Below are 26812 nucleotides of genomic sequence, written 5' to 3'. Positions count from 1 at the left end.
ACCTCCCCAAAGAGAGCCTATAAATCGTCCTTCCCAATTTCTTTTTCTGATTTCATTTCTGGCAAGAATATCATTGTACATGCAGTTCAGACGCTCTAATGAGGTCACTGGACAGAGACCTCCTGTTTAGAGGAGTACCCCTGAAAGATTCTAAATGCCCTCTGCTCCCTTTTCCATGACTATGCTATTTCCATTGTTTTATCTATTTCATGGGTCCGGTAGCCAACATTTTCATGCTGTCTTAGCCTTCCCATATGTAACTGGGTTGGTCCAGTCAGACAGTAGACCAACAGTTGTTGGAATCATGCTCAGTTTGTTAGAACCAGGCAGACAAATTATAGGAACTTAACTTTTGAAAACCCAGGGTCACATCCTTACTACTGTGAGGTATTCTTACATTGTTTATTTTAAAAGAAAAAAATGGACTGGGGGAATGGGTTCTAGACCTGAGAGTTCATTAGTATAGAGAACTATAGAAATACAAATCTCTTTTATCAGTGCAAATTGGCACTGGCTTTCCAAATGAAAGCCATAGAGAAATTGCCTGGGTCACTGTGAGATTAGATGACTTTTCCAGGGATACATAGATAGATTGTGTCCAAGAAGCCAGGGATTCCAGACTCCAGGCCAACGCTATCTCCCCTACCCCATGTTTTCTCTTTAAGTAATAAAATTTAATGTTTTCCTAAATTTTTTTCTGAAATTTACATTTGATCTTTTTTATAAACATCATTGTGCATTTCCATTGACTCTCCCTCCACCCCCCACAACAGAAAAATGCAGCTGAACAAAAAAAAAAAACAAATTCAGCATATTACAACTATAGCATTAGAGCTTAGGACATTGGTATTTCTCAAAATATGATCAACAGTTGATTTTGATGAATAGTGTATTCATTAAGATCTTCTCATATCTAATCCTAGGTGGGAACCTTTTCTAAACAATTTGATTTAGGGAAGGAATTTTGCCTCTTACCAAATTTCTAAGCTTAGTATTCATCTGGGGTTGTGTGTTAAGTGGGACAAATAAGGAAAATGATTTACAAATCAGAGGTGGAAAAAACCCAGAAAACTAAACCAACTAAAATAAAAATCAGTTGACTTGTGTATGTTTAAGCAGTATTTAGACATGTTTTATAAATAAGATATGGGTGAGCTAAGTGATTTAGAAAAATAAATGCAGAGGTGCTATGCTGCTATATATATGTTCTCTATAGCTCTATTTCGGGAGTAAAATCACCTGGGATCTGGGGAAAAAAATTTGAGACAATTAAAAAGGACCTTTTTCTCATGCTTTTTAATGTTGTCTTATACTTTTTTTTGGTTTTGAGGTTGAATTTATTGAAGATTCTTATAGATGTCCCCCCCCCCTTTTTTCCCCTTGCTTTGAACCAAAACATTTGGAAACTTAGTGGGAATCCAAGGTGAAAATGTTGCAGCCATGTAAGCAGTCTGTGTATGTGTGTGTATCTACAGAGAGAGAGGAAAAAAAACTGAACTTCTCAATCATTGATTTCCTTTGTAACTCTCTGTATTTTATTTTACACATTTAAACACATTATTCTGAGAAGGGTCCATAGGCTTCAGCTGACTACCAAAGGGGTTTATGACATGAAAATTTAAGAACCCTTACTCTATTTTTTTTGTGTTCATAAGGAAACAATACTTTTGTGTTTCCCTAAGGAAAGACAGTTTCCCCTGAACCTTGCACCCAGGTATTTTACCAGTCCTTCAAGGTTATGTTTAATAGGAAGACAAGATGCTGTGGCTGGTCCAGATGCCCAAAGTCTGCCTGCCAGGCTGCTTCAAAAAGACATTATATTTTATTTTTTAATTGGTTATATGTTGTCAGAGTTTTTAACAGATTCAACCATTTGCTTCACTCTGAGTGACGCCTATCTTTTCTGCCAAAGTCACACTCTGCATTCTACCTCTAGATTCACGCAGTGATGAAGGAAGAGTGTTTTCCTATGTCACACTTCAGTGGCATATAAAACCCTTGAGAACATTCTGAAAACAAAAACTTTCTGAAACAAATAAAAAGGACCTTTTTCTCATGCTTTTTGATGTGTCTTATCCTTGTTTTGGTTTTAATTGAGGTTGAATTTATTGGAGATTCTTCTAGATGCCCCCCCTCCTTTTTTTCACTTGCTTTGAACCAAAACATTTGGAAACTTAGTGGGAATCCAAGGTGAAAATGTACAGCCATGTAAGCAGATGCCAAAAATAAAAGGCTACCAAGTCAGCTGGGGCCAAGGGGGAGGAATGTCTGATTCTAGCTTTGCTCAAGTTGCATCAGGGATTGACCATGAATACAGGAGAGGGAACAGATTCCTGCTTCATTTGTTTGGTTCAGGGCACAAGTTAAAGCCTTCTGGGGAGTCAGAGCACCAGAAACATTTGTAGTAAAACTTTTAATGGATGTAAGTGGAGACTAAGGTAATGTAATACAGTAGGTACCACTCCGGGATCCAGAAGCTCCTGGTTCAAATCCTGCCTTAGAGACTAGTTGTATAACCCTGGTAAGTCATGTAAACACTGTTGGCCTCAGTTTCCTCATCTGTAAAATGGAGCTAATAATAGCATCTACTCCCTAGGATTGTTATAAGGATCAAATGAGATAAAATTTGGAAAACTCAATATATGTAATAATTATTATTATGTTAATGAACTCCACTCTGCTGGATGTGATCTTGAAAGCAGTTGGATAGCTTCAGTTATTTAGCATAATCTAACATATATCAAGACCTTGTCCTTCAAATTATGCAAAAAATTCTATAAGAGTACATACAAAAGTTTATAGAGATACAGATCATTGGTTTGGGGATGGGAGGAAATCAAAAGACCTTAAGTCAGCTGAAACTCAAAAGTTTAGGGTGAGTATGGAGGTCATCAGATCAGCAGATGTGCTAAAAGGCTAATGTGTTGTTTAGAGATTTGGTACATTGACAAAGACTGGGGCGGGGGGACCTTTTTTTCTTTTTGGAAGGGGGAAGGCAAGGCAATTGGGGTTAAGAGACTTGTCCAAGGTCACATGGATAGTAAGTGTGTCAAGTGTCTGAGGCCGGATTTGAACTCAGGTCCTCCTGACTCCAGGGCTAGTGCTCCATTCACTGCTCCACCTAACCACCCCAGAAAAAAAAAAACATTTTTAATGTATTGAACTAGGTCAAACGATGTTAGAGCTAGAAATAGAAGGTAGTTCAGAGGTTACCTGTTCATTTTTCAGGTGAGGAAACTTGAGGCACAGAATGAATTTAATAATGACTTACCCAATATATAAGTACTGTCAACATTTTGAATTATCTTGTCCTATGAATTAACTATATGTATTTGTTAAAAATGATTTCTTTTTTCCATTGGAATAGGAGAGTGAAAGAGGGAAACTGATTTCTGTGATTTTTTTTAATAGAGATATTGGGAGTGGGAATCTTCTTTAGATTTGTGATGTTACATTCACTTTCAGATGATGTCACCATATTTTTAGTTTTGCTTAATTATTTTCCTTTGGTACAAGAGATCTCCCAGAGAGTAGAGTAATCTGTGATGTAAAAAACAAAACAATTCAGCAAAAAAAAAAAAAAATTTTGCCTTTAGGAGGGCAATTTGAGGTTAAGTAACTTGCCCAAGGTTACACGGCTAGTATTTTTGCGTGGGTGTTAAGTGTCTCAGGCTGGAACCGAACTCAGGTCCTCCTGACTTCAGGGCCAGCACTTTACTCACTGCGCCCCCTAGCCGCCCCTATTCAGCAATATTTTAAGAAGTGAGAATTATCTTGTCCTTCAGTGACCGACCTGCCAAAACACACCTCAGAACTGTTATTGTCAAGAAAATGATTTTAATATTTAATTTAATACTAAATTTAAAATTTAATTAAATTTAATATTTAATTTAATTTGACAAGACCCATCTGTGTTGGCTCACTGGGTTGTCTATGACCTAGACTCTTACTTGTCCTGTTCCCAATCCCTATGATGAAGTCATGTTTGGGGGAGCCATTATCGCAGGCTAGAAAAAAAAATTATTTCAGCAAATACCATGTTTATGTGAATTTGACCATCCTTGGTGAGGCGTTATCTTACTAAACAATAATGTTATGGTAATAAAAGGGCTGTCAACACTAGTGTAGAGAGAGAGGCCCACACTGACACAGTTTTCTGTTGTTTTCCTCTGATAAGAAATCTGTTTCACTAAACTGTCAATTTAGAAAAGAAAGTTAACTTTATTTTCCCGATGACTAGGATCAGTAAGCAGCTGTCTTAGAGCATATAAAGTATGATCAATGTCTTTCTGTCCAGTAAACAAATATCTAAGGCTGAATCTCCTCATGTAAAAGTGATTGTGGCATGGTCAACCTGTTCGTTTTAAACACCAATACAGATTTTATATAATGTGTTAAGTCAACAGCCACAATTACTATTAGTCATACTGTACTTTAATTCAGTCTTCATTTAATATCACTTGCATCAAAAATACTCAAATGAAGAGGAAAAAAAGCAAATATGGATGCCTGTTGCCTTCATAACCATTGATTTATCTTTGCAAGAAAATGAGTTTTGTGTTCTTTAGCTATGCTCTAGAGTATGACCATTTTCTTGTGTTTTTTGTAGAATTTTAGATTTTAATAATATCTTAATATTTAAATGGAATGGTTTAATAGCTAAATGATAATATGAAGGGATTGCAAAAATTGACTATATTGGACAAAATTCTGAATTATTTATAAGTCCAATATGTGTATAGGAATCTAGCCTATCTAAAAAAAACAGTAGCTTATCTATATCCAAAAAAAGAACTATGGCATCTGAATAGCAGATCAAAACATACTATTTTCACTTTTTGGTTTTTTTTTTCTTTTTTTTTGTTTTTTTTCTTAATCGTGGTTTTCCCCTTTTGTTCTTATTCTTCTTTCACAACGTGACTAATTTGGAAATGTGTTTAACATGATTGTACATGTACAACCTATATTGGATTGCTGCTTTGGGAGGGAGGACAGAGAGAAAACTTTGGGGCTCAAAATCTAACAAATATGAATGTTGAAAACTATCTTTACATGTAATTAGAAAAATAAAATACTATTTAAGAGAAAAAAAATTTAAAAGACAGCAGCTTTCCAAAAAGTTATGTAAACTCCCTTCCAGAAAGCTTTTTTGAAAGATTTTATGTGTTTTCCACAGTCCTGAAAATGTACGTGCAGCAATTCTATCCAAGAAGTCCATTATCCCCTTCCTAATACTTTAGTGCCTTCAAAGTTCACAGTGAGAAAATCAATGTTATTACTAAACCAGCTACAACAGAGATGGTTGGGATAAATGTGATATTTGAAGTTCAAAGGATCCTAGAATCATACATTTAGAAGTGGAATGGAGCAGCTATAGCTGGGGCAGTGGACAGAGTGCCAGGCCTGAAGTCAGGAAAACTCATCTTCAAGAGTTCAAATCTGGCCTCAGAAACTTACCAGCTGTGTGACCCTGGGCAAGTCACTTCACCCTGTTTTCCTCAATTTCCTCATCTGTAAAATAAGCTGAAGAATAAAATGGTAGACCTTTGGCAAAAATGGCAGTACTTTGCCAAGAAGACCCCAAATGGGGTCATACAGAGTCAGACATGACTAAAACAACTGAATGACAAAAGATGTGAATAGTGTGTCTTCTGACTGATTGTTAATGGAAAGCACACTAATGGGGGCTTATAAGCTATATAGCATTGGGCGTGGATAACCACAGGATGCCTACCACTTTTGAAACTTGAGGTATCAGTATCATTCTGCAAATGTAACCTTCAAGTACATGTACAAATTAGGGAAGTAGCCTATAAGGGTATGCTCTGTATATAAAGTACAGACAGGATTTTTTTTTAGTAGGTAAGGGGTAATTGAGAGGATCAGGAAAGGTTTCCTATAGAAGTTTTCCTTTGAAATCAGCTTTGAAAAAGACTATGGGTTCTAAGAGATGGAAATTAGGAGGGACTATATTTCCAGGCATTAGTGATAACATTTGCAAAGGAACAGATAGGAGCTGGAATGCTAATTACAACAAAAAGCAGTTCGTTTGGCCGGAACATAAAGTATACAAAGGGTAGTAATGCACAGGAATCTTAAAAAGATAGTCTGAAGCCAAGTTGTGAAGGACTTTAAATGCTAAACAGTGGAGTTAGTCTGTATTCTAAAACAATATTACCTTTGGCTGTTAGATGGTACAGTGAATAGAGTGCTGAGCCTAGAGTCAGGAAGATCTGGAGTTTAAACCCAGCCTCTTATACAGCGACCCTAAGCAAGTAATTAACCCATTTGCCTCAGTTTCCTCATTTGCAAAATGAGCATAACAATACCACTTACCTCAAGCATTGTTTTAAATAGGGCCTGGCAAATAGCAAGCACTATACAAATGGTAACTATCACCATCATCTTTCATTTAGGTGAATAAATCAAAGGTTATGAACAAAAGTGCTTTTTAAAATTTTGATTTTGAATTTATGGAATCAAAGAGGTATTTCCATAAAGCAGAATAATTTTTAAAAGATGATTGCACACAAAACTGCAAATCTATTATGTACAATTTGCTGTTCCTTTTAAATATATAAAAATTGTGTAAATTTCTTTTTTTCCCCTTTTTTCTTCCCTTCCCCCATTCCCAACCATAGAGATGGCTACCGTTAGACACTAATACACATATGTGAAATCATTTTATACGTACTTCTGTATATCAGTTCTTTCTCGGATTGGAGATAGCATCTTCCTTCCTATGTCCTTTATAGTTAATTTGGGTAATTACAATAGTCAAAATTATTTATTCGCTCAAAGTTGTTCTAAAAACAATATTGCTGTTACTGTATACGACAATCTCTTGGTTCTGCTCATTTCGGGCAAGTCTATGTTTTTCAAAGATCGTCAACCTTATCATTTCTTATAGCATAGTAGTGTTCCATCACAATCTTATACCACAACTTGTTTAGCCATTCCCCAACTGACAGGCATCCTTGCAATTTTCAGGTTTTTACCACCACAAAGAGAGTTACTATAAACATTTTAGAACATATTGGTTCTTTTCCTTTTCTCCTGATCATCCTTGGAAATAGACCTAGTAGTAGTATTGCTGGGTCAAAAGATATAGGCAGTTTAATAACTCTTTGGGCATAATTCCAGATTGCTCTACCGAATGATTGGATCAGTTCACAATTTCACCAACAATGAATGTGTCCCAATTTTTTCCTCATCCCCTCCAACATGTTACTTTCCCCTTCAATTGTTTTAGCCAATCTGGTAGGAGTGAAATTATATCTAAAGGTTGTATTAATTTGGACAAAGGTGCTTTTTATGCTCTTTTGGTCAACTTGTTATAGCAGTTGCTTGATCCAGTAATACCCATGAATTAATCATTTAAACTTCTGTTTGAAAGTATTGACCTGGTTTCTATGCCCTTTCTCCTGTCTGTATCCCATTTTTACTTTTAAATGTCTTTTTTTCTCATTTTTATTCTTCTGACCCTGGCCATTTTAGAAATCGGCTTTTAGAAGTTGGCTTTTGGTATCTAGTGACTTAGTAACTGACAGAAGAATGTAATCACAAAGTTGGAAATTCAGAGGTAATTTCTCCCAACCCATACATGAGTAGTCAACTTTTCTATGACAGTGACAATGGTTAGCCAGCCTCGTTGGAAGACCTGCAAGGATGGTAAACACTTTATCTTTTCAGGAAGCTTATTCCTTTTGGATAATTCTAACTATTGGAAGTTGTTCCTTATATGAAGTGTTTATCTGAAAAATTCTGATTAGAACAAAAAATTTCATTGCAGCAAATCCTAAGAGAAGAGATTCGGTGAGAACTAATCCAAAAGACAGGCAATGAAATCAAGTAACTATGGCTTTTGGTAAATCTATGAAATACAGTCATTCCTAAGTTTCTTGCCTTTTTCCTCAGTGTTGATGCCTTTCCTCCTGCCTTCCAAGAATTTAGGAAACTGAGACTTTGTGAAAATAGTCTCAAAGTGAGGGAAGGGATTTTTTTTTCTTTTTATTTCTTCTTGTTTGTCACTGTCACAAACTTGAGCTCCCTCCCTGAAACTGATCACCTCAGCTTCATTTTTTTTTCATTTATTCCTTTCCAACTCATGCATTAATATAAACAGCAAAACATCTTCCCTTTCCTAATCTTTCCGTGGCAGCCTCTCTTTAAGGGCAGATCCCATGACAGATTTAAAAGTAAGCATCGTTAACTCATGGGAAGTCAGGGTACCATTGCTAGAATCCCAACATTTTAGCCAAAGGAGCCTTCTCAAAAGTAGAACTTATATTCATCCATGAGATACCTATCTCAACAACTTGTAATGAAAACTTTCAGGTGGCCACAAGATTGTGTTTACAGTGGTGTCACTCGAGGAAAGACCCCCATCTGTTGCCCTACCTTGTCGACATTAGTTTAAAATCATTTGGTCTCTTGATGTTTTTCATTCCCATAAAGTCTCTTTTATACCGAGTTCAAATCTTCATTCACCACTTATTACCAGTGTGACTTCAGGAAAGTTATTTCACCTCCCCAGGCTTCTCTCTTCATCTGCAAAATGATGGGGTTGGATTGGATGTGGTACTGTGGTCAGTCTGCTGTCATGGCCTCATGCCTTTGCCCTCAGATGCCTGTGTTCATATGCCCTGAGCGAATCACGGAGCTCTTCACAGGCGTAATTGTGTAATCTATAGAATGTAGGCAATGTGACTCACCAACTGTGTAGTGGAAAGAAAATGCCTTTTAAATCCAGAAACAGAACAAAAACATGAGTTGTTGTTATTACTGCTAAAATCAATAAAGAGAGAAATTTAAAGCTGAACCATTTTACATTGTCATTGAGCTTAATCTTGTGTTTACGAGTCTAGGAGTTCCTTTTACTGTATATACACCCTTGTCAACAGCTCTTAATATTAATGCCATTCCAAGTCCAAATGTCAGATTATGTTGTATTTAGAGGGACTAGTCAGATTACACAAATTTCGTCATTTAAAATTAGGTCCACTAAACTGGAGATTTTATATCATCTTGGAGACCTTTTTAAAAATTTTCTCTTCATAAGATATCTCCAACTGTAGAAGAGGACCATAGATTTAAAGACAGATGAAATCTTAGAGACCATCTTGTCCAGGAGTGTGGAACCTGGCAGCCTCAAGGCCATATGTGGCCTTCTAGGTCCTCAAGTGTGGCCCTTTGACTGAACCCAAGTTTGGGTTTGAGGGTCAGTCAGAGGGCCACACTTGAGGACCTAGAGGGCCATGTGTGGCTTTGAGGCTACAGGTTTCCACACCCCTGTGACTAATCTATTCATTTTGCAGATGAGGAAACTGAATTACAAAAGTTTGATTCACTTGTCCAAGGTCATAGCAAGTAAATGGTAGACTCAGAAATTGAACCCAGCTCTACCATGACCCCCAATCCAGTGTTCTTTCCACTGAACTATGCTGCCTCTCAGGAATGTCAATAAGATGATAGAATTCAAAATACCAGCACAAATTCAACATACCACCCAGGATAACTAGTTGGCACAATGGATAGAACTGTGGGCCTGCAGTCAAAAAGACCTGAATTCAAATCTGTCCTCAGTTACTGGCAGTGTGACTCTAGACAAGTCACTTAATTTATCTTTGCCTCAGTTTCCTCATTTGCAAAATGGAGAGAATAATGGTACCAAACACCCAGGGTTGCTGTGAGGATAATAGCTGTGAGTCCTTGCCACATAGTAGGCTTCAAAGATCACACTGGACAATTTTCAGCAGTTTATCTCTTTTGTGAAGTGAAGGACACTTTTCTAAAGGAGAATAATAAATCAGTGTTAAGTGTAGCATTTCACTGAAGCTGTCAGACTAAAAATAATTCTGCTTCAATGGCCTGCTTCAGAGTTAGACTGAATGACAGTGAATGATTTCATCAATCTCTTTGTTTTAAATAAAGAGAAAGTAGGATCTCTACATCTCATCTAACAGAGAAAAAAAAATGTGACTGAAAGAAAAAATTGTTTATAAATGAAAGGATCTCCAAAATCACACATAATTTGGTTTCTTGGGCCAAACATAGATTAAATTAGAATTCAGCATCTATTCTTACCATAAACCTTGCCTTATCTTGAGCTTGTTCTGTATTCATATGGGCTTATAAAATTGCAATTTTTTTGTCCCTCAACAGACTAACAATCTTTGATTTTCATTTTTTATTGGGGTTTTTTGCTTTGTTTTTACTATCATTTTTGTTTTTATATATAGCCCATCCTTCTTTGCCCTTAGAGCTATCCATTTTAACAAAAACTTTTTTTTTTAAACAATTTTGGAAAAAAAAACTTAACCAATAAATCAGTCAAGTCTGGCAATGAGTGCAGTGGTCCATACTCATAGTCTCCCACCTCTCCAAAGAAGAGAGGGAGGTACATTTTATCATTTCTTCTCTGGGGCCAAACTTGGTTATTATAATTATGTAGTGTTCAGCTTCTGTTTTCTTGTTGTTCTTTGCATTTTTGTTGTTGGAATTAATGTTGTGAGGATCATCTCGTCATCCTGATCTGCATCTTGCCACTGGACTCAGATGGCTACAGAAGAGAAAGTAAGGCTGGTGACTTTGCACAGCCCACCCTCACTGAAATCCAATTCACTTGTAAGTCATAGCATCACCTTCCTGACATCATGGTCCTCTTTGAGAACAGAGGGCAGACAACAACAATGTATTTGTTCAGTTATTTCAGTTGGGTCCAATTCTTCCTGACCCCATTTGAGGTTTTCTTGTTAAAGATACTGGAGTGATTTGCTATTTCCTTCTCCAGCACTGAAGTTAACACATAGTTGCTTTTGCATCTGTTCATTATGAATCTTCACATCCTTCTCTGAATTCTTCGTATTCATTGTTTCTTACCATGCCTTGGTATTACATTCCTGTATCACAGATTGTTTGGCCATCCCTTAATCCTCATCCACTTTGTTTGCAGCTCTTTGGTTCTACAGAAAGTGCTTCTGTGAATATTTTTGCATATATGGTGCCTTTCTCTCTCTGGCTTTTTTTTCTTTTATTTTTTCTTTTTTAACTGAGAGTGGAACTTCTATATCAAAGGCAATTTTGGACACCATTCTCAGTCTAATTTCCAAATTGTTTTCCAGAATGGTGGGACCAATTCACAGCTCCATCAACAATTATTACTGTGTCTGTCTTTCCACATCCCTTCTACCACTGATTTTTGCCATCTTTTATCATCTTTATCTCTTTGTTATGCATAGGGTGAAACCTCAGAGTTATTTTAATTTATATCTCTCTCATGAGCACTGATTTAGGAGCAGTCTTTCCCCTGCTTGCTAAAAGTTTTCAATCGTTCTTTTGAGAACTGTTTCATAATCAGTTATCAACGATGGGTGTGAATTCATAAATACGTCTTTGAATGATACAGTGGGTGGCGTGCTATTTGTATCAAGCCCTGGAATATTGCCAAATCTCATGTAACTAGAGTTTAGACTATTCTTCCACATAGAAAAACTAAGTGGATGAAAAATGGCTGTTAAAACATACAATATTTAATGGGATGACAAATGGAATAGCCCATAGAACTAGTCTGTCAGTCAGCATATATCACAACCCACTGGAGGAAGACATAGGACTGAAATAGACTGGATTTCACTTAAATCGTTGCCTTCAGACTTCACCAAAAACAAAAATCCATCTTTTTTGATAGCAATATTCTTCTTGTGGTGCTACATGTGTGTAAATCATGGAATGCCACAACCTCCAAAGAATCAAAATTTGCATCAGTCAGAAAACTAAAGGGAAGTTGCATGCTGTGTGTAAATAAGCTGTAGGATGCGGCTGATCCTCTGGGAGGCAAGGTAAATGATACCATCAAAGAACCATATAACAATGAAAGGAAGTAGGCTGGCCAAATGGCAAGAGTGAGAGTTAATAGATGGACAAAATACTCCGAGTCTTAAGACCTTGAGGAAGGCCTAAGAATGACAAAGGATGGTGGCATCAGTGGGTGACAATCTGCATCACTGGAAATCTATAGCTGAGATTATAGACCCACTGAAGAAGTTACCTTCCTGTCATATTAGACAGTGCTCCCCTTGTTGACTAACAACTTAAGTAGCATGATGCTGAAGGAACACATTGGGTATGAATTCTGAACTATTTATTCTTCATCACACTGTCCAGACCCCATAAGAATTATGAGAGCACAGTTTGGTATTCTCTCAAGAAAGCATTCCTTCAGATTCTTAGGACCATCGGATCAAAGCTTTTGAACTGGAAGAGACCTCAGAAGCCAGCTAGTCCAATACTTTCATTTTCCAGCGAAGGAAACTGAGACCCAGAGAAATGTAATGACTTGTGTTAGGATCACACAAGTCGGAAATGGCAGAGCTGGGATTTGAACCCAGATCTCCTGACTCAAAATTCTGTATTCTTCCTACTGCACTGTACTGCCTCTTGGGTGAACACGAATGCATCCAGTATTCCAGCTCCTTAATTATCTAGCTCCCTGGCTTACTTAGTGCCTTAAAAATCAGTTTCAGAACCTTGAATTAAATGATCCTCACACTGCATAAGTAGCTAAGATAAGGAATGTCTTTTGCAAGTAAAGTGGTCACATTTTTATCCTTCCAACTCATTAGCACTCTACCTCCCTTATGTACTCCATTAATTTTGTCCTCCCTGTGTATCCCAGGGAGACATCTTATTTTAATTCACCCAAATAAAAACCTAGCAGACTTGTGTTTTCGGTGGAGTTAGGGGGCTCCTTGCCCCTTTTGTCCTCACAAACTTTCAGTAATCTGACCTTCATATTCACAACTCTTTTCATTTTCCACATGTGTGAAAGCCTTAATCAGGACACTTGAATTTATAATGTTGACTTTATGGTGTTGGTGCATAGGTTAGGCACGAAGATGTTTAGAAATAATTACTTTGTGTTGAAATCCTACTGACATAAAAGTTTCCTTGCCCTAAAATAAGGAGGTCAGTTTTGACAGTTTTGAAAATAGGATTTGCCTGATGGTTGGAGCACAGGAGGCAGTATAATACAGATACTTGAAGATGGCACAGAGAATATCACCAAGTATAGATTTCACTGGAGTCTAACAACTGAGAAATATGCAGTAGGAGACGATGGTGTGGTTTTTATAGCGTGGCTTCCATTCAAACACAAAAGCAAGGCTTTTACAGAATTCAGCAGCAATGCAAGCAGAACCAGGAGGCATTCAAAATCAGAAGAGGTTCCTAGGAAAGATTTGGAACAAGGTAGAAACATCAGGAAGAGACAGAAATCCAGCAGATGAATGAGGAATCATGAATGAGAAGACAGGGCCAAGACAAGCATAGCAAAGAAACCCAGAGCACGCCATCATTTCATTGTGGAGATGTTTTGTTTGTTACTAGGGGTGCTATCTCTAGTCATCTAAGAATGTATTTATTGTACACCCACATGCTGCTGGCCTTGGGATAGCGAGGTGGTATGGGAGAGAGAACGTTAGACTGAGCATAAGGTTCAGATCCTGCCACAGATGCTTAGGAGCTATATGGCCCTGGACCCAGATGATTACCTGAACTTCCGCAGCCCCAGTCTCATCATTTATAAAACAAGGATAATAATAGCACCTCCCAGGGCTGATGTGATGGGCAGGTGAGAACACGTAAAACATTCGGAACACTGTAAGAATGCTAGCTGTTATTATTATTACAATTATTGTGTTGGATACTGTGCCCTCCCATTATCTAAGAAAATATACACCCTGTCTTCCAGAAATGCCCCTGATCAATTACTTTTGGTCCATTAATTCAGTAAGGAAACAGTAGAATTTTGCCAATGGAATTAGCAAGCATTGGATTTTTCCTTAAATCCTGAATGTATCGGGGCAAGAGTGTCTGTAGATAGGTAGACAGATAGATAGACAGACAGACACATGGATAAACAGAAAGATAGATAGACACACAGATAGATAGATAGAGCTAGAGATATATAGATATCCATCTTCCATCAGAATCCTATTTCAAAGCTTTAACACAACCTGAATTTTGTGGGTGCCCAAAATCTGTACCATCAGAGTGCAGGTTCTGGGCACGTCCTATCAAGCTTGGTAGACTTCAGGCAAGCCAGAAATCGGCCGTATGTTTGTTGCTTAAGAGCCAGCTATGTTGAAGAGATTGGATGCCAATGATAAATCATCGGATCTGTGGCAGGAACTCCTAGAGATCAGTTACAAGGTGTGAAGTGATTATTATCAATAGCTATCCTTTACATAGCACTTTTGAGGTTTGCAAAACATTTTATGGATGTTACTCAATCCTCAGAACAGCCCTGTGAGATAAGTGCTACTATTAGGTATTATTATCCCCATTTTACAGATGAGGAAACTAGGGCTCATAAAAATTAACTGACTTACCCAAGTTCTCATGGAACGTGTCTAGGGCTGGATTTGAACGTGCCAAGTCCAACATCCTCTCCACTGAGCCACCTAATTAGAATTTGTGTCGGTGGATGGAGTTCCTATAAAGATAAAATCATGTTGATATATTAGTAATTACACTGTGTCATGAGAATGGAGGAAGTGTGGGGGGGCGGGGGGACAGGTCTAATGCTCATCGTCCCATTCTTCTGGGGGGACGTCTTCACATGCTTGGAGTAGACATCTCCATAACAGCCAGAAGGTGAGCATCATTGCCTGCCAGGTCACGAAGGTAGCTAAAGGCAGGCACTTTGGAGCACTTAGAGCTTGATCATATATATATTGAACTCACCAGTCATCCACTGCATCCTGGGCCATCTACAGTCATCCAGACTTTTGACTGCCACCAGACTTCAATGACTCTGGAAGAGTGAGGCTGCATACTTTGCACAGCTCTGCCTCACTTAGATCTAACTCATGCACAAGTCGGGACATCACCCGTGATGTCAATGGTCCTCTTCAGAAATGAAGGCTGAACAGTGGTGCCAGCTCTGGAGTTGGACATGACCCTAAGCTGTCTAGTCCAGCATTCATATGCAGAGGAGGGTACAATGGTGAAAAGAGTACTGACTGCAAAGTCATAGAACCTGGGTTCAAATTCTGCCTCTTAGGATCGCTACTTGTGCTACCTTGAGAAAGTCATTTAGCTTCTCTGGGCCAGTTTCCTCATCAGATGGCACCTAAGGTTCTTTCTGACCCTTTGACTTGGGTTCCCATCTTTGCTCTCTTACTTGGTGCCTGTATTTTCTCTTTAGGTATCAGATCGTCTAGTGTAAAATTGACTTTTCCTTTCCAAAAACTCCTGATCCTGTGGCAGATGAGGAAACTGGGGCCTCTTGAAATATTCGAATAGCTATAACAAGGAAGAATGCTTGGCCCCAAGGGACAAAACTGAAAGCAGTGGGTAGATGTTGAAAAGATGAAAATGTAGGCTTGGGGAAATAATAATAATTAGAGTCATTTGACAGCAGAATGAGCTGCCCTGGAGGTCACAGATTCCCTCTCACTGGGGGTCATTCAGTACAGGCTGGTTGGCCATTTGTTAGCTCTGATGTCAGTCAGTAAGCATTTATTAAGTACCTACTGTATGTCAAGTGATAAGACCAGTGATGTGGTGATAAATGTTTAATGGCCAGTTCTTGGGGGAGGTGGGCAGAGATGTCACTTAAGTCTAGACAATTGTTGTTCAGTCATGTCAGACTCTTCATGACCCTGTATGGGTTTTTCTCGGCAAACATACTGGAATGATTTGCCATTTCCTTCTGAAGTGGATTACATTAAGCAGGTCAAGTGACTTGTTCAGGATGACATAGCTAGTTTGGATCCGAGCTGCCTCCCCCAGATGACTGACAATATTGATTTAACAGTTGGCCCCAGGGGCATGTAAAACCTAGCTCCAGCATAACCCTGGTGAAGACCAGCTCCCAACTTTGGCTTCTGAGCAGACTAAATTGGCTTGAGCAATTAGAATAGGAAAATAGTAGGAACTACCCCCCTCTTCACAGTTTATTATTTATGGAGATCACAGACGCTTGGTTTACAAGTGGTGTGATCATCAAACAGGTTATGTGTCTAACAGCCTTAGAACTATATGGAAGAGAGTCTATGAAGTTATCAGATGGGTTAGGGGAAACCCTAGCTTAATCCAGTTCTGAGGATGCAACGAAAGATGGTTGGCCACTTTCTAGTTCCCTAAATACTGTGCCATAAAGCCATAGGGGAAGAATCACTGTCTCTTACTAGTATAGTGAAATAGATCCTGAATTTGTAAGTCAGGAGATCTGGTTTCAGGTTCCAAGTCTAACCTTATTAACTATGGAACCATGAGCAAGTCTGCGGTACAGTGGGAGGTAATTTGTGTTTGTTACATGCCTTCATAATCTTTCTGAGACTCAGTTTTCTCATCTGTAAATGGGGATAATAATAGCTTACCTTTATATGGCATTTTATGGTTCACAAAGACTTGCGTATCTCCTTTGATCTTTTTAGTAACCCTGGGAAGTAGGTGTTGTCATCCCCATTTTATACATAAGAAAATGGAGGCCCAGAGCCTTACCTCATGACCCTCTAGCTAATGTAATGTGATATCTCAGGTGGGATTTGAACCTAGGTTTTTCTGAAGCCAAGTTCAAGGCTCTATCCGTGAGGCAGTATTATCTTATGGGATTTGGGGAAGGAAAACACTTTTTGAACCATAGAGAGACAGTGTGTGTGTGTGTGTGTGTGTGTGTGTGTGAGAGAGAGAGAGAGAGAGAGAGAGAGAGAGAGAGAGAGAGAGAGAGATTTCATTGATAAAAGGAATTCCTACTGAGGAAACTCCCTCTACCAATACAGAACAGTACTACATTACTACTTAGAGGTTTAGAGAGTTGTCTTAGGAGGTTGAAATCACACAGCCTAGATGTGTCGGAGGAAGGACCTGAACCCAGGTTTTTATGACCCCAAGAACAGTTTTCTCTCTCACACACACACACACACATTTATATAGTAATGACATTAATTCAGAATTATGTCTCTAATCCACTGACACCTAAAATCTGAACTCTGAAATTGGATGGAACAGATGGATAGTAGGAATTCTTACTCTACAGTGACTAGAACCAGTTGTGATTAATTAGAAAGAGCTTTTAGAGGAAGATGAGTCTCCATCATCTGGCATCATTTGGAATACATTTGACAGAGAAGTAAGAGCCATTAAAAAAGCAGAAAGAATGTTGGGAAAACTTTTTTTTTAATTGGCTTTTTGCTAACAGCAATAGAAAAGCTTTTTCTGCCACAGGTTAGAGGAGAGAATTGGGCTTAAGAATCACCATGATACTCTGGAGAATATTATCTCACTGATTCTATTTCCTTTAATTTTATTCCTAATACAAACACAGGAGATTCAGAAGATCCAGAACTACTGCTTGGCATTTAAGGTTATGTCTTAGCAAAGGCAAGATTTTCAGCAATAACGATTTAATTCATACCCTCAAATACCTTTTCCTACATATATCTAAACAGTTGCCTTTTCTAGTTAATTTCACTAATTCTCCATTCCTTTCCATATTTAGAAATATCCCGAGTCTCCCTGAAATAATTTTTAAAAAGCCATCACCACCACATGATATTAAAAGTCTGTTTTCTGTAGTTATTATAATTAGAACATGCAATTGTTGGGAAAATTGAATTATTCTTGCCATTAAAATTATGCTGATTTTTCAGATGACAAAATGTCAGGCTGGCCAGAGGAGCTTTTGGGAAACATTAGTGGGATGTATTATTAAGCTTTCACTTTTGAGCAAACTTTCCTATAGTTATTACTTTGCCTTAATTTAAATAGGAATGCTTTATATGTAAATAAGGTAGAGACCAATCCTTTAGGAGTCACCAATACATGCCTGCAATTAGAAAACATAGGAAGACCTGTAAATAATACGTTTCATATTAATCCATTGTGGTTTCTATTGTATGCTCAGGAACTCACTTTTCTCTTTTTTAGAAGTTGGATTAAGTTGGATTTTTTCAAAAATCTCTGTTAAATCCCGTATGTAGGAGATTGATTTTTTTTTTTCCATCAGTTTGTACTATGTTGTTCCTGATCTAATCTTTGAGGGGGTTTTCACCATTACTGTCACCATTTTATTTTGTAATGCTTTTTCCTTTCAATTTCTACCATGATGGACAAGTCGAGGAAGATTTTCAAGTTTCACTGGCAAGGAAGACGCCCAACAAAAATGGGTTACCAAAGCATTTGTCCATGATCTTGTCACCATGATAGAAAATATTTTGGGGATGAATTACTAATGAACGTAGTACTTAAGGTGCTGCGTTCTTAAAATGAAAACAATTCCTCATTTCCCCACACACAGTATCTTGTGAAAACATTTATTTCAAATGCAAATTTTCTCCATGAAAGAAATTTTCTAGGCCAAATCTGAATTACAGGTTATCCTGGTCAGACACACACCCTGGCATGTCTTAAACACTCAGCTTAGCACTGTCTAAGTAAGGCCAATTTTTCATCTGTAAAATAAATGGGTTGGACTAAATGGCCCCTGAAGGATCCTTCCAGCCCTAGATCTATAATGTTGGTTAATGATTTATCTTTAACATTCTTCCTATCTCTATAGAAGCTAGCAAAATGGAAAGGTAGGGTTTATTTATTTGGTGACCAAAAATACAATAAGTTAGACAAGATCTTTTAACACTTGGTGCTGAGTTGTTTTTGGTTGTGTTCAACTCTTCATGACCCCTTTTGAGGTTTTCTTGACAAAGATATTGGAATGTTCTGCCATTTCTTTCTCCAGCTCATTTTACACATGAGGAAAGCGAGCAGATTTGAACTCAGGTCTTCCTGACTCCAGGCACAGCCTTCTATCTACTTTATCAGTCTTCAGTTTTAATTGATCTCCTGCCCCAACACAGCTAGCCAGTTACCAGGTGTCTCATCTCCATGAAAATCCAAGAATCCATTACCAACCAATTTTGAAAAATGAAACCTTTCACCCAGGCAGCAAAGTGGAGAAAGAGTTGGATTTGGAGTCAAGACCCCAGTTCAAATTTAACCTCATACACTTACTGTGTGAACCCGCATAAGTAATTTAACTTCTCTCTGCCTCAGTGTTCCCATCTACAAAATATGGGTAATAATAGCAGCTATGTTCAAGGATTATTGTGAGGATAAAGGGAGGTAATGTTTGTAAAAGCATTTGGCAAACCTTAAAATGCTACATATATGCTAGATAGTATCGAGTGACATTCTCTATTTTATCTCCTCTGTCTTCAGTGAGTCTTTTAAATACATACATATATATATATAAATATTTTACACACACATTTACTTTAGGAATTCATAATTATAGATAGAAAATCATAATTATAGTAGACAACGAGGTGGTACAATAGATAGAGCCCTGCTGGAGTCAGGAAGATCTGAGTTCAAATCCAGCCTCAGACACTTACTAATTGTGTGACTCTGGGTGAGTCCCTTAAACCCTATTTGCTTTGAGTCCTCATCTGTAAAATGGGTACATATTGTAGAAAGGGCAAATCACTCCAGTATCTTTGCCAAGAAAACCCCAATGGACAAGTCCATGCCATCATGAAGAGTTGGACAGGACTAAGCAAGAACAACAATTATAGATCACCTAGAAAGGAAAATCTAGAGCTCTAAAAGAAAGCCCAGTGTTTGGCCCCAGGTTTAAATGTGTTGGGTAATCAGTGGAACGACCTTGCTTACGAAGAGAGAAACTAAAGACAATCCAATTAACCAAACAGGCAGCTCAGCTCCTCTGTCCTCGGTGAAGAAGGACATTGTCAGGAACAAGAAAGATCGATGTGCTTTGCATCACCAGCTTCTGGTGATTTCAATTAGCAGGAGTGGCATGAAACGTGATTTAATTTTCAAGGGAGGAGAATTCCCGCATAGGGATGAGTCCAGACATCAGCTTTGAAGGGAGTCTCACGACATTTTATTTTTCTGGTTTGTTTTCTTTACAGGAAGAAATCGTTCTTGTTTTCAGCTCTGTATGCTGCCTTTATATTTGGTGGTCGGCACCTGATGAACAAACGAGCAAAGTTTGAGCTGAGGAAGCCTCTTGTGCTGTGGTCCCTGAGCCTTGCAGTCTTCAGGTACGTTCCCTTTATTTCACCGCCAAGATACACAGCCAGGGCACCGCAATGAGGTCGCCATCTGGAAGCTTTGTTTTTATTGGTATTTGGAGAGTTTTTTTCCTTATTTGACATTTTAGTGCCTCAGTGATATAAAACCACGATTTAAGAAAGTTCACATAGCAGTTGAGTCGTGTGATAATCAGTTTGCTTGGGTGGGGAGTGAAGAAGAGGGGTTGGTCTGGACAGGAAGGCAGGCACAGTAGTGGACAGAGCTCAGGATCTGAATCTTGCCTCTGCCACTCACTAGCCAGATGAACCTGGCCAAGTCTCTTGATCTCACTCAGTCTCAGTTTCTCCATCTCTAAAATGAGGAAAATAATAGTACCTACCTCCCAGGGTTATTGGGAGGATCAAATATATCAAACATATATAAAGTTCTTATATATACATATATATATATGTATATATAAAATATATATATATACACACACACACACACACACATTATAAAGTACATAGCTAGTATTTTTTACTGAGCAGATTGCCCCTTCAGTGATTCACATCTCTTGATAAGGTAGTGGGGGGAAAAAGAAGTAGACCACCTATTTTTTGAAGTAGACCACCTATTTCCTTTGCTTAGAGACAAAGAATAGAACAGAAATTTAATCAAGTGGATATTTTAAAGTCACAGTACCAGGCTAGGCTTCAATTTTACTAATGCATTCCTTGTGACTACGACTCTTGGTTCAGCAAGGAGACTCTGATGAAAGACAGTCTTGACAATCTTAAGCATCTATTTCTGTCAGTACACCCAGAGCTCCCCAGAGCCAGAGGATACCTTAGCCCCTGCCGCAGACATACCCTCTGGCTGATTCTGATGTGCAGATGTGACTACCTATTACCTGGCAAAGAGGCAAAGCCAACGTCTCCAAACCAGCTTCAATCTCTGATCATACCACCTGTCACTTAACAGGCAGACATATTCTTGGAGCTAGAAAATGCACTTCCCACTCTGGAGTCCTAGGCTTAGGCAGGCCCCAGACCATCAGCAGACAGCTGGTGTTGGAGCAGGTGATACATTTGTCCGGGATTCCCGTTGGCTCTCTGCTTTGTCAGCTAACTCACCAATTTGCACACAGACTTCTTTCTCTCTCTGCTCATTAATTTACCTCCACCCTAATCAAATCAGTCAATCAACATTTATTACAAACCTACCTTGTTGCTGACACTGTACTGATTTACAGGGAGGTTAGAAATCTAGTTTGGAGCCAGATAGAAGAGCCTTAAAAGCTAAACAGGTTTCTGTTTTCTTCAAGGAGTAATAGGGGGCTTATTGAATAGAGGAGTGACGTGGTCAGACCTTCATTACTTTTATAGCTATGTGAAGGGTGGGCTTCAGTAGGAAGAGATTTGAGGCAGGAAGACCAGTTAGGAGGCCTTTGTAAGTATACAAGTCAGGGGATGGGGAACTTAGAGTCTTCTAGGTCCATGGGTGCAGCCTTTTGACTGAGTGTATGTTTTAGAGAACAAATCCTTTTATTAAGACTGAGAGTAAGGTGATGGACAGTGAAGGCCTAAGCTAAAGTGGGAGAGTGAAGGACTGGATGAAAGAGATGCTGAGTAGGGAGAAATAGCTGGATTTGGCAGCTTAGTGAATATGCAATGTGAAGGACAGTGAGCGGTCAAGGATAACCCCTATGAACCTGGGAGAATGGAATAATGTTGGTGCCCTTGATGGAAACAGGGAAGTTTAGAAGAAGGGAGGGTTTGGGGGGGGAATGTGTTCTGTTTTTGACATACTGAATTGTAGATGTCTGCAGGACAGCCAGAGATCTGTGAGTAATCAGTCTGGAGTGATAATTAAACCCATGGGAGCTGATGAAAGAGAACACAGAAAAGGAAGAAGAGGAGGGGAGGCCTGAGACTGAACCTTGGGGAGCCCCTCAGGGCAGGGATGAGGAGGCTGAGAAGGAGCAATCAGACAGATAGGAGACAAGAGCTGTGTTGCATAAGCTCGGAAAGGAGGGAGAGGTTGGCAGCATCAGACACAGCAGAGAGAGGGAAGACTGAAGAAAAAATCCAAAAAAACACCAGACTTGCTGATTGAGAGATTAGGACACAGTATCCACTGAGACAGAGCCAGGCCTGGAGTCAGGAAGACTAGCTTTGTGCATTCAGATCTGGCCTCAGACACTTACTAATCATATGACCCTGAGCAAGTCACTTAACTCTATTTGCCTTAGTTCCCTCAAGGAGAAGAAAGTGGCAAACCATTCCAGTATCTTTGACGAAAAAACCCTAAACGGGGCCACAGAGTCAGACATGACTGAAACAACTCAGCGACAGCAAATTAAGAGAGTGGCAGTGACTTGGAGAGAGTAATTTTAGTCAAGTCCTAAAACATGCCGAGGTTCTGGCAGATGACCTCTGGAGTCTCTTCCAGTTCCAAAGCCTGTGACCTACCCAGTGCGCTGGATGTCACACCCCAGGAAATAAGAAGAGTGTTAAAGAACTTCCATTTAACAACTTAGCGTGGGTCCATTTATATTTACAATCCAGGGGCGGCCAGGTAGCACAGCAAGTAAGAGCACCGGCTCCAGTGTTGAGAAGACCTGGAGATCGAATCCCGGGCTCAGACACTTAGCACCTACCCAGAAACACCTGGCCGTGTAACCTTGAGCAAGTTACTTAACCCCAATTGCTTAGGGGTGGCCAGGTGGCTCAGTGAGTAAGAGCAGCGGTTCCAGTGTTGGGACGACCTGGAGACCGAATCCCGGGCTCAGACACTCAGCACCACACCCAGAAATAACTGGCCGTGTAACCTTGAGCAACTTACTTAACCCCAATTGCTTAAAAAATAAAAAAATATATATATATATATATATATATATATATATTTACAATCCATACTAACCATTGTGTAAGAGAGCTGTGTGAAGTGGTACTTCCCTTTGGAAGTCCTAAAATTACCTTTTCTTTCCAAGCTTCCCATAGTGAAACCGTCATGTTGTGACATTCAGTGAACAAGTCAGTGTTCATCACTATTGTACAGATTTTGACTGTGTTTCCAGCTTTCCAGAGTAGAGTCCTAACTTTTTTTTTTTTTACTTTTCCCTTATTGATGAGTCCCTCTACCTCCTTGATACCTTTAGGATGGTAATATAATGACAGATGAGACTTCACAAGTCATTTAGTCCCACCCCCTTCATTTTAGAAATAAGAAAATCAAGGTCTAGGAAAGTTTAGTGAGCTGTTCAAGGTCCCACAGATTAAACTACAGATTCAGCATTCGAACTCAGATCCCAAGCCTTGGAATTCAGTACTCTATGTTCATTAGTCTTTCATGGAACTGCACTATGCTTCTCTCTCTTGGCCTTTTCCAGAGAGGTATTTATCAAGGAAAGAGATCAGAATTGCACAGAAGGCAAGCTAAGGTATCATACCATAGAAACCATCAGGAATTTCCAAAAAGCTATTTTATTTTCTGTTTGTTTGGGTTGTTTTTTTTTTTTTTTTTGCTTTTTGGAGGGCAATTAGGATTAAGTGACTTGCCCAAGGTCACACGGCTATTTTTTGTGTTAAGTGTCTGAGCCGAGATTCTCCTGACTCCAGGGCCGGTGCTCTATTCACTTGCACCACCTAGCCTCCCTCCCTAGTTTATTTTCTAAACCTGACTTTATTCACTGAGATAATTCTGTAATTTCATTTCCCTCACATTGAGCCTAATTCTGTTTGCATGCATTTCAAGGAAACATTTGGACATGCAATTCCAAATTTTTAAACATACTTTTTATGATAAAAGAATGTTATCTGATGGACTAAAATAACCTGAGTCAGAAGACCTCATCCCAAAGAACCTGTTGCCATTTTTTTCATTTGGGTATTCACTGTATTTTCTTTTCTTACTTTTTTTTTTTGAGGCAGTTGGGGGGGAGGGGAGGTTAAATGACTTGTCCAGGGTCACACAACAAGTAGGTGTTTGAGGACAGATTTGAACTCAGATCTTCCTGACTCTAGTGCTGGTGCTCTATCCACTGTGCCTTCTAGCTGCCCCATGTATACAATATATTTTCAAGAGTAATATTGACACAAATTAGTCTTCAGAAGCATATCTATTTTCACCTTGCCAGTTTTTTATGTAGCAAAAAGTAGACATATTGACAAATTTTAATTAAAAATTCACTTATTTGATCAAGTAACTTTGTTATTATTACATGCAAATTTGCTTTTCATAGGGGAAGCTGAATAGATTTGCCTTGCCAAAACTGAATAATTTTGAAGTTGTTCTATATAAATATATGGATATTGACATCTATATCTAGGGAACTTAACTAAATCTAGGTACCTGAATATAGATGTCAGTATCTGCATATCTATATCAAAAGGGAGTGGGCATGGCCCAGACGCTAATTTAGTTTGGAGACACTCTCCTTGTAGAACATTCCCTCTACCAGCGATCTAAGAAGTTATATGACTTGCCCGTTGTCAAAATGCTAAGTTGTATGAGAGATAGGACTGGAAACCAAGTTTTCTTGACCCCTGCAAGACTGGCTTTCTAGTCATTATGCCACTTGGCCTTTTTTTTTTTTATGTATATGGCTCTACCCATAGACAAAACAATTTTTATAATAAATTATTTTATACGTTTTAAATTAAGAGAATGCTTTTGTCCTTTACTTTGATCAGAAATATGAAAAAAAACTTAAGTTATAAGTATTTTTCCTCTTTAAAAAAAAATCCGTGAAAAAAAATTTTTTTTACCTCATTCGTTGGCGATGAAATCTTTCTCCCCACCAATTTTTGTAATTCAACTGTTGGTTTCTTTGAGTAGGAAAAGACTGGTTCTTATATTAGGTTAAGTTTGCTTATGAACAAGAATGGGAGTGAAATTAAATAACTGATACAATAACTAAACCAAATATTTTGTCAGTTATCTATATATTTAAGATAAAGGTGGGAGTATTTTTGCCTGAATTATCTGTATAGCTTCCTTATTTTTATTTAATTTTAGTATGCACACATATTCAGTCTTTGTCTACACTATGCCCATTTAAAAATACTCTTTATTTATATTTTGCTTTTCTATCACCTTTATTTCCATATATATTTCTTCTTCCTCTCCCCAGAGAACCATCCCTTGTATTAAGAGAGGTGAAGAGAAAACAATAGTTCATTAAAACTAACCAACATATCAGTTGAGTCTGACAGTATATATGATGTTCTATACCCACAGGTCCCCTCTCCCTTAGCAAGGAAAGGAGAGAGGTACATTTTTTCATGGCTACCCTGGGGCCAAACTTTATTACCATAATTACACAATGTTCAGTTATCATTGATGGTAGTGTTGTAGGTTATTCCGTTTGCGTTGTTGTAGTTATTGGGAACGTTATATTCCTAGTTTTCCGTACATTAGATGAACTCATATCAGTCTTCCAGTATTCCTCCATATTTATCTTAATTTTTTCATACGATGCAGTATTATTCTATCACATTAATGTATCAAAATTTGTTTAGCTATTTCCCAATTGTTTCCAGTTTTTGATACTACAAAAAGGGATGCCATAAATACATTGGCACATATGAGAACTTTCTTTGAACTTCTTAGGGTATTTGCTTTCCAGCAGGATTTCTGGGTCAAAGGATATGGACAACAGTGCGCTATTTAATTGGGATTATGAGCTATGATAGAATTCCTTCACCTGTGACTGATTCTCTTCTGTTTTGTATCATTCAGATCTACTCCATTTCTTTAAGGAAGAGGTTCTTAGTATTTTTTGTGTCATGATCCCCTATGCAGTCTGATAAAACCTATGGACCTTCTCTCCGAATAATGCTTTTAAATGAATAAGATACAGAGTATTATAGAAGAAAGCAATTCTATTGAAATACAATATACATATTTTTTACAAGTTCACAGATGCCAGGTTAAGAACTCCTTTGAGTAATACGAACCATTAGCTTCTAATGTCAATCAATCATTTTTTCCATCCCACAGAACCAAAGTACAGATAATCTGTGGTTTGCTTAGGTGACTGTGACTTTTGGTCATCAATGTATGAACATCTCCATAAGCTAGTGACTGAGATAACAGATCATTTGAATCCCCAGGTCTTTTAGACAATATTATTCCACAGCAGTAAGTCCAAGTTGGGGTCACCTTTGATAGTAACCTACTTCTCAGTAAGAGAACATCAAAAATGGCATGTTGCTCTCTCTGTAACCTCATTAAACTGCCACCACGTCTCCCTCAGGAGGACACTAAATCATTCATTTCTCTTACTGTTCAATCTCAGTGGGGTTGCTGTAATTCATTTTTAATGGCTCTTCCAAAATGTTTAATTGATAAACTTCATTCCTTCCACAATGCAACAGCTGTGCTTTAAAAAAAAAAATGTCTGGTGCTGCTGGACTGGGGTGCTTTTTTTTTTTTCTTAGAGTAGGCACGGAGGCATCTTACTAAACCAGTGGTTATTTTATTTCAATTTAAATTAATTAATTAAAAATCTACTATGTGCTAGGCACTATCGTAGGCTTTGAGGATAAAAATTTAAAGAATGAAGCAGTCCCTATTCAAAAGGAGCTCACATTCTGACGGGGTAGACAAGTGTGTGTATACACAGATACACTCACATATGTATATATCTCTGCATGCATATGTATATATTATATGGAGTAATACCTTGTGCATATATGCACAATGTATAGACAGACAGAGATAGAAAGAAAGAAAGAAAGAAAGAAAGAAAGAAAGAAAGAAAGAAAGA

The 26812-nt window shown here is 38.3% G+C and overlaps 1 protein-coding gene across 1 annotated transcript in view; it reads left to right on the top strand.

Annotated features, from left to right (window-relative positions):
* The window catches only part of ELOVL6 (ELOVL fatty acid elongase 6), a 153425-nt gene that overhangs the window by 70166 nt on the left and 56447 nt on the right, over positions 1 to 26812 (top strand). The window contains exon 2 of the mRNA XM_069095146.1: positions 19935 to 20066. Within this exon, the coding sequence (XP_068951247.1) occupies positions 19935 to 20066 (132 nt within the window). The remainder of the gene's footprint in view (positions 1 to 19934; positions 20067 to 26812) is intronic.

The sequence above is a fragment of the Petaurus breviceps genome, unplaced genomic scaffold (assembly GCF_028583685.1).
Source record: "Petaurus breviceps papuanus isolate PSGF00001 unplaced genomic scaffold, PetGlider_PUasm1.0 126, whole genome shotgun sequence".
NCBI classification, from domain to species: Eukaryota; Metazoa; Chordata; class Mammalia; order Diprotodontia; family Petauridae; genus Petaurus; species Petaurus breviceps.
The sequence above is the reverse complement of the archived record's forward strand: the minus strand, read 5'-3'. Positions and strand labels throughout refer to the sequence as shown.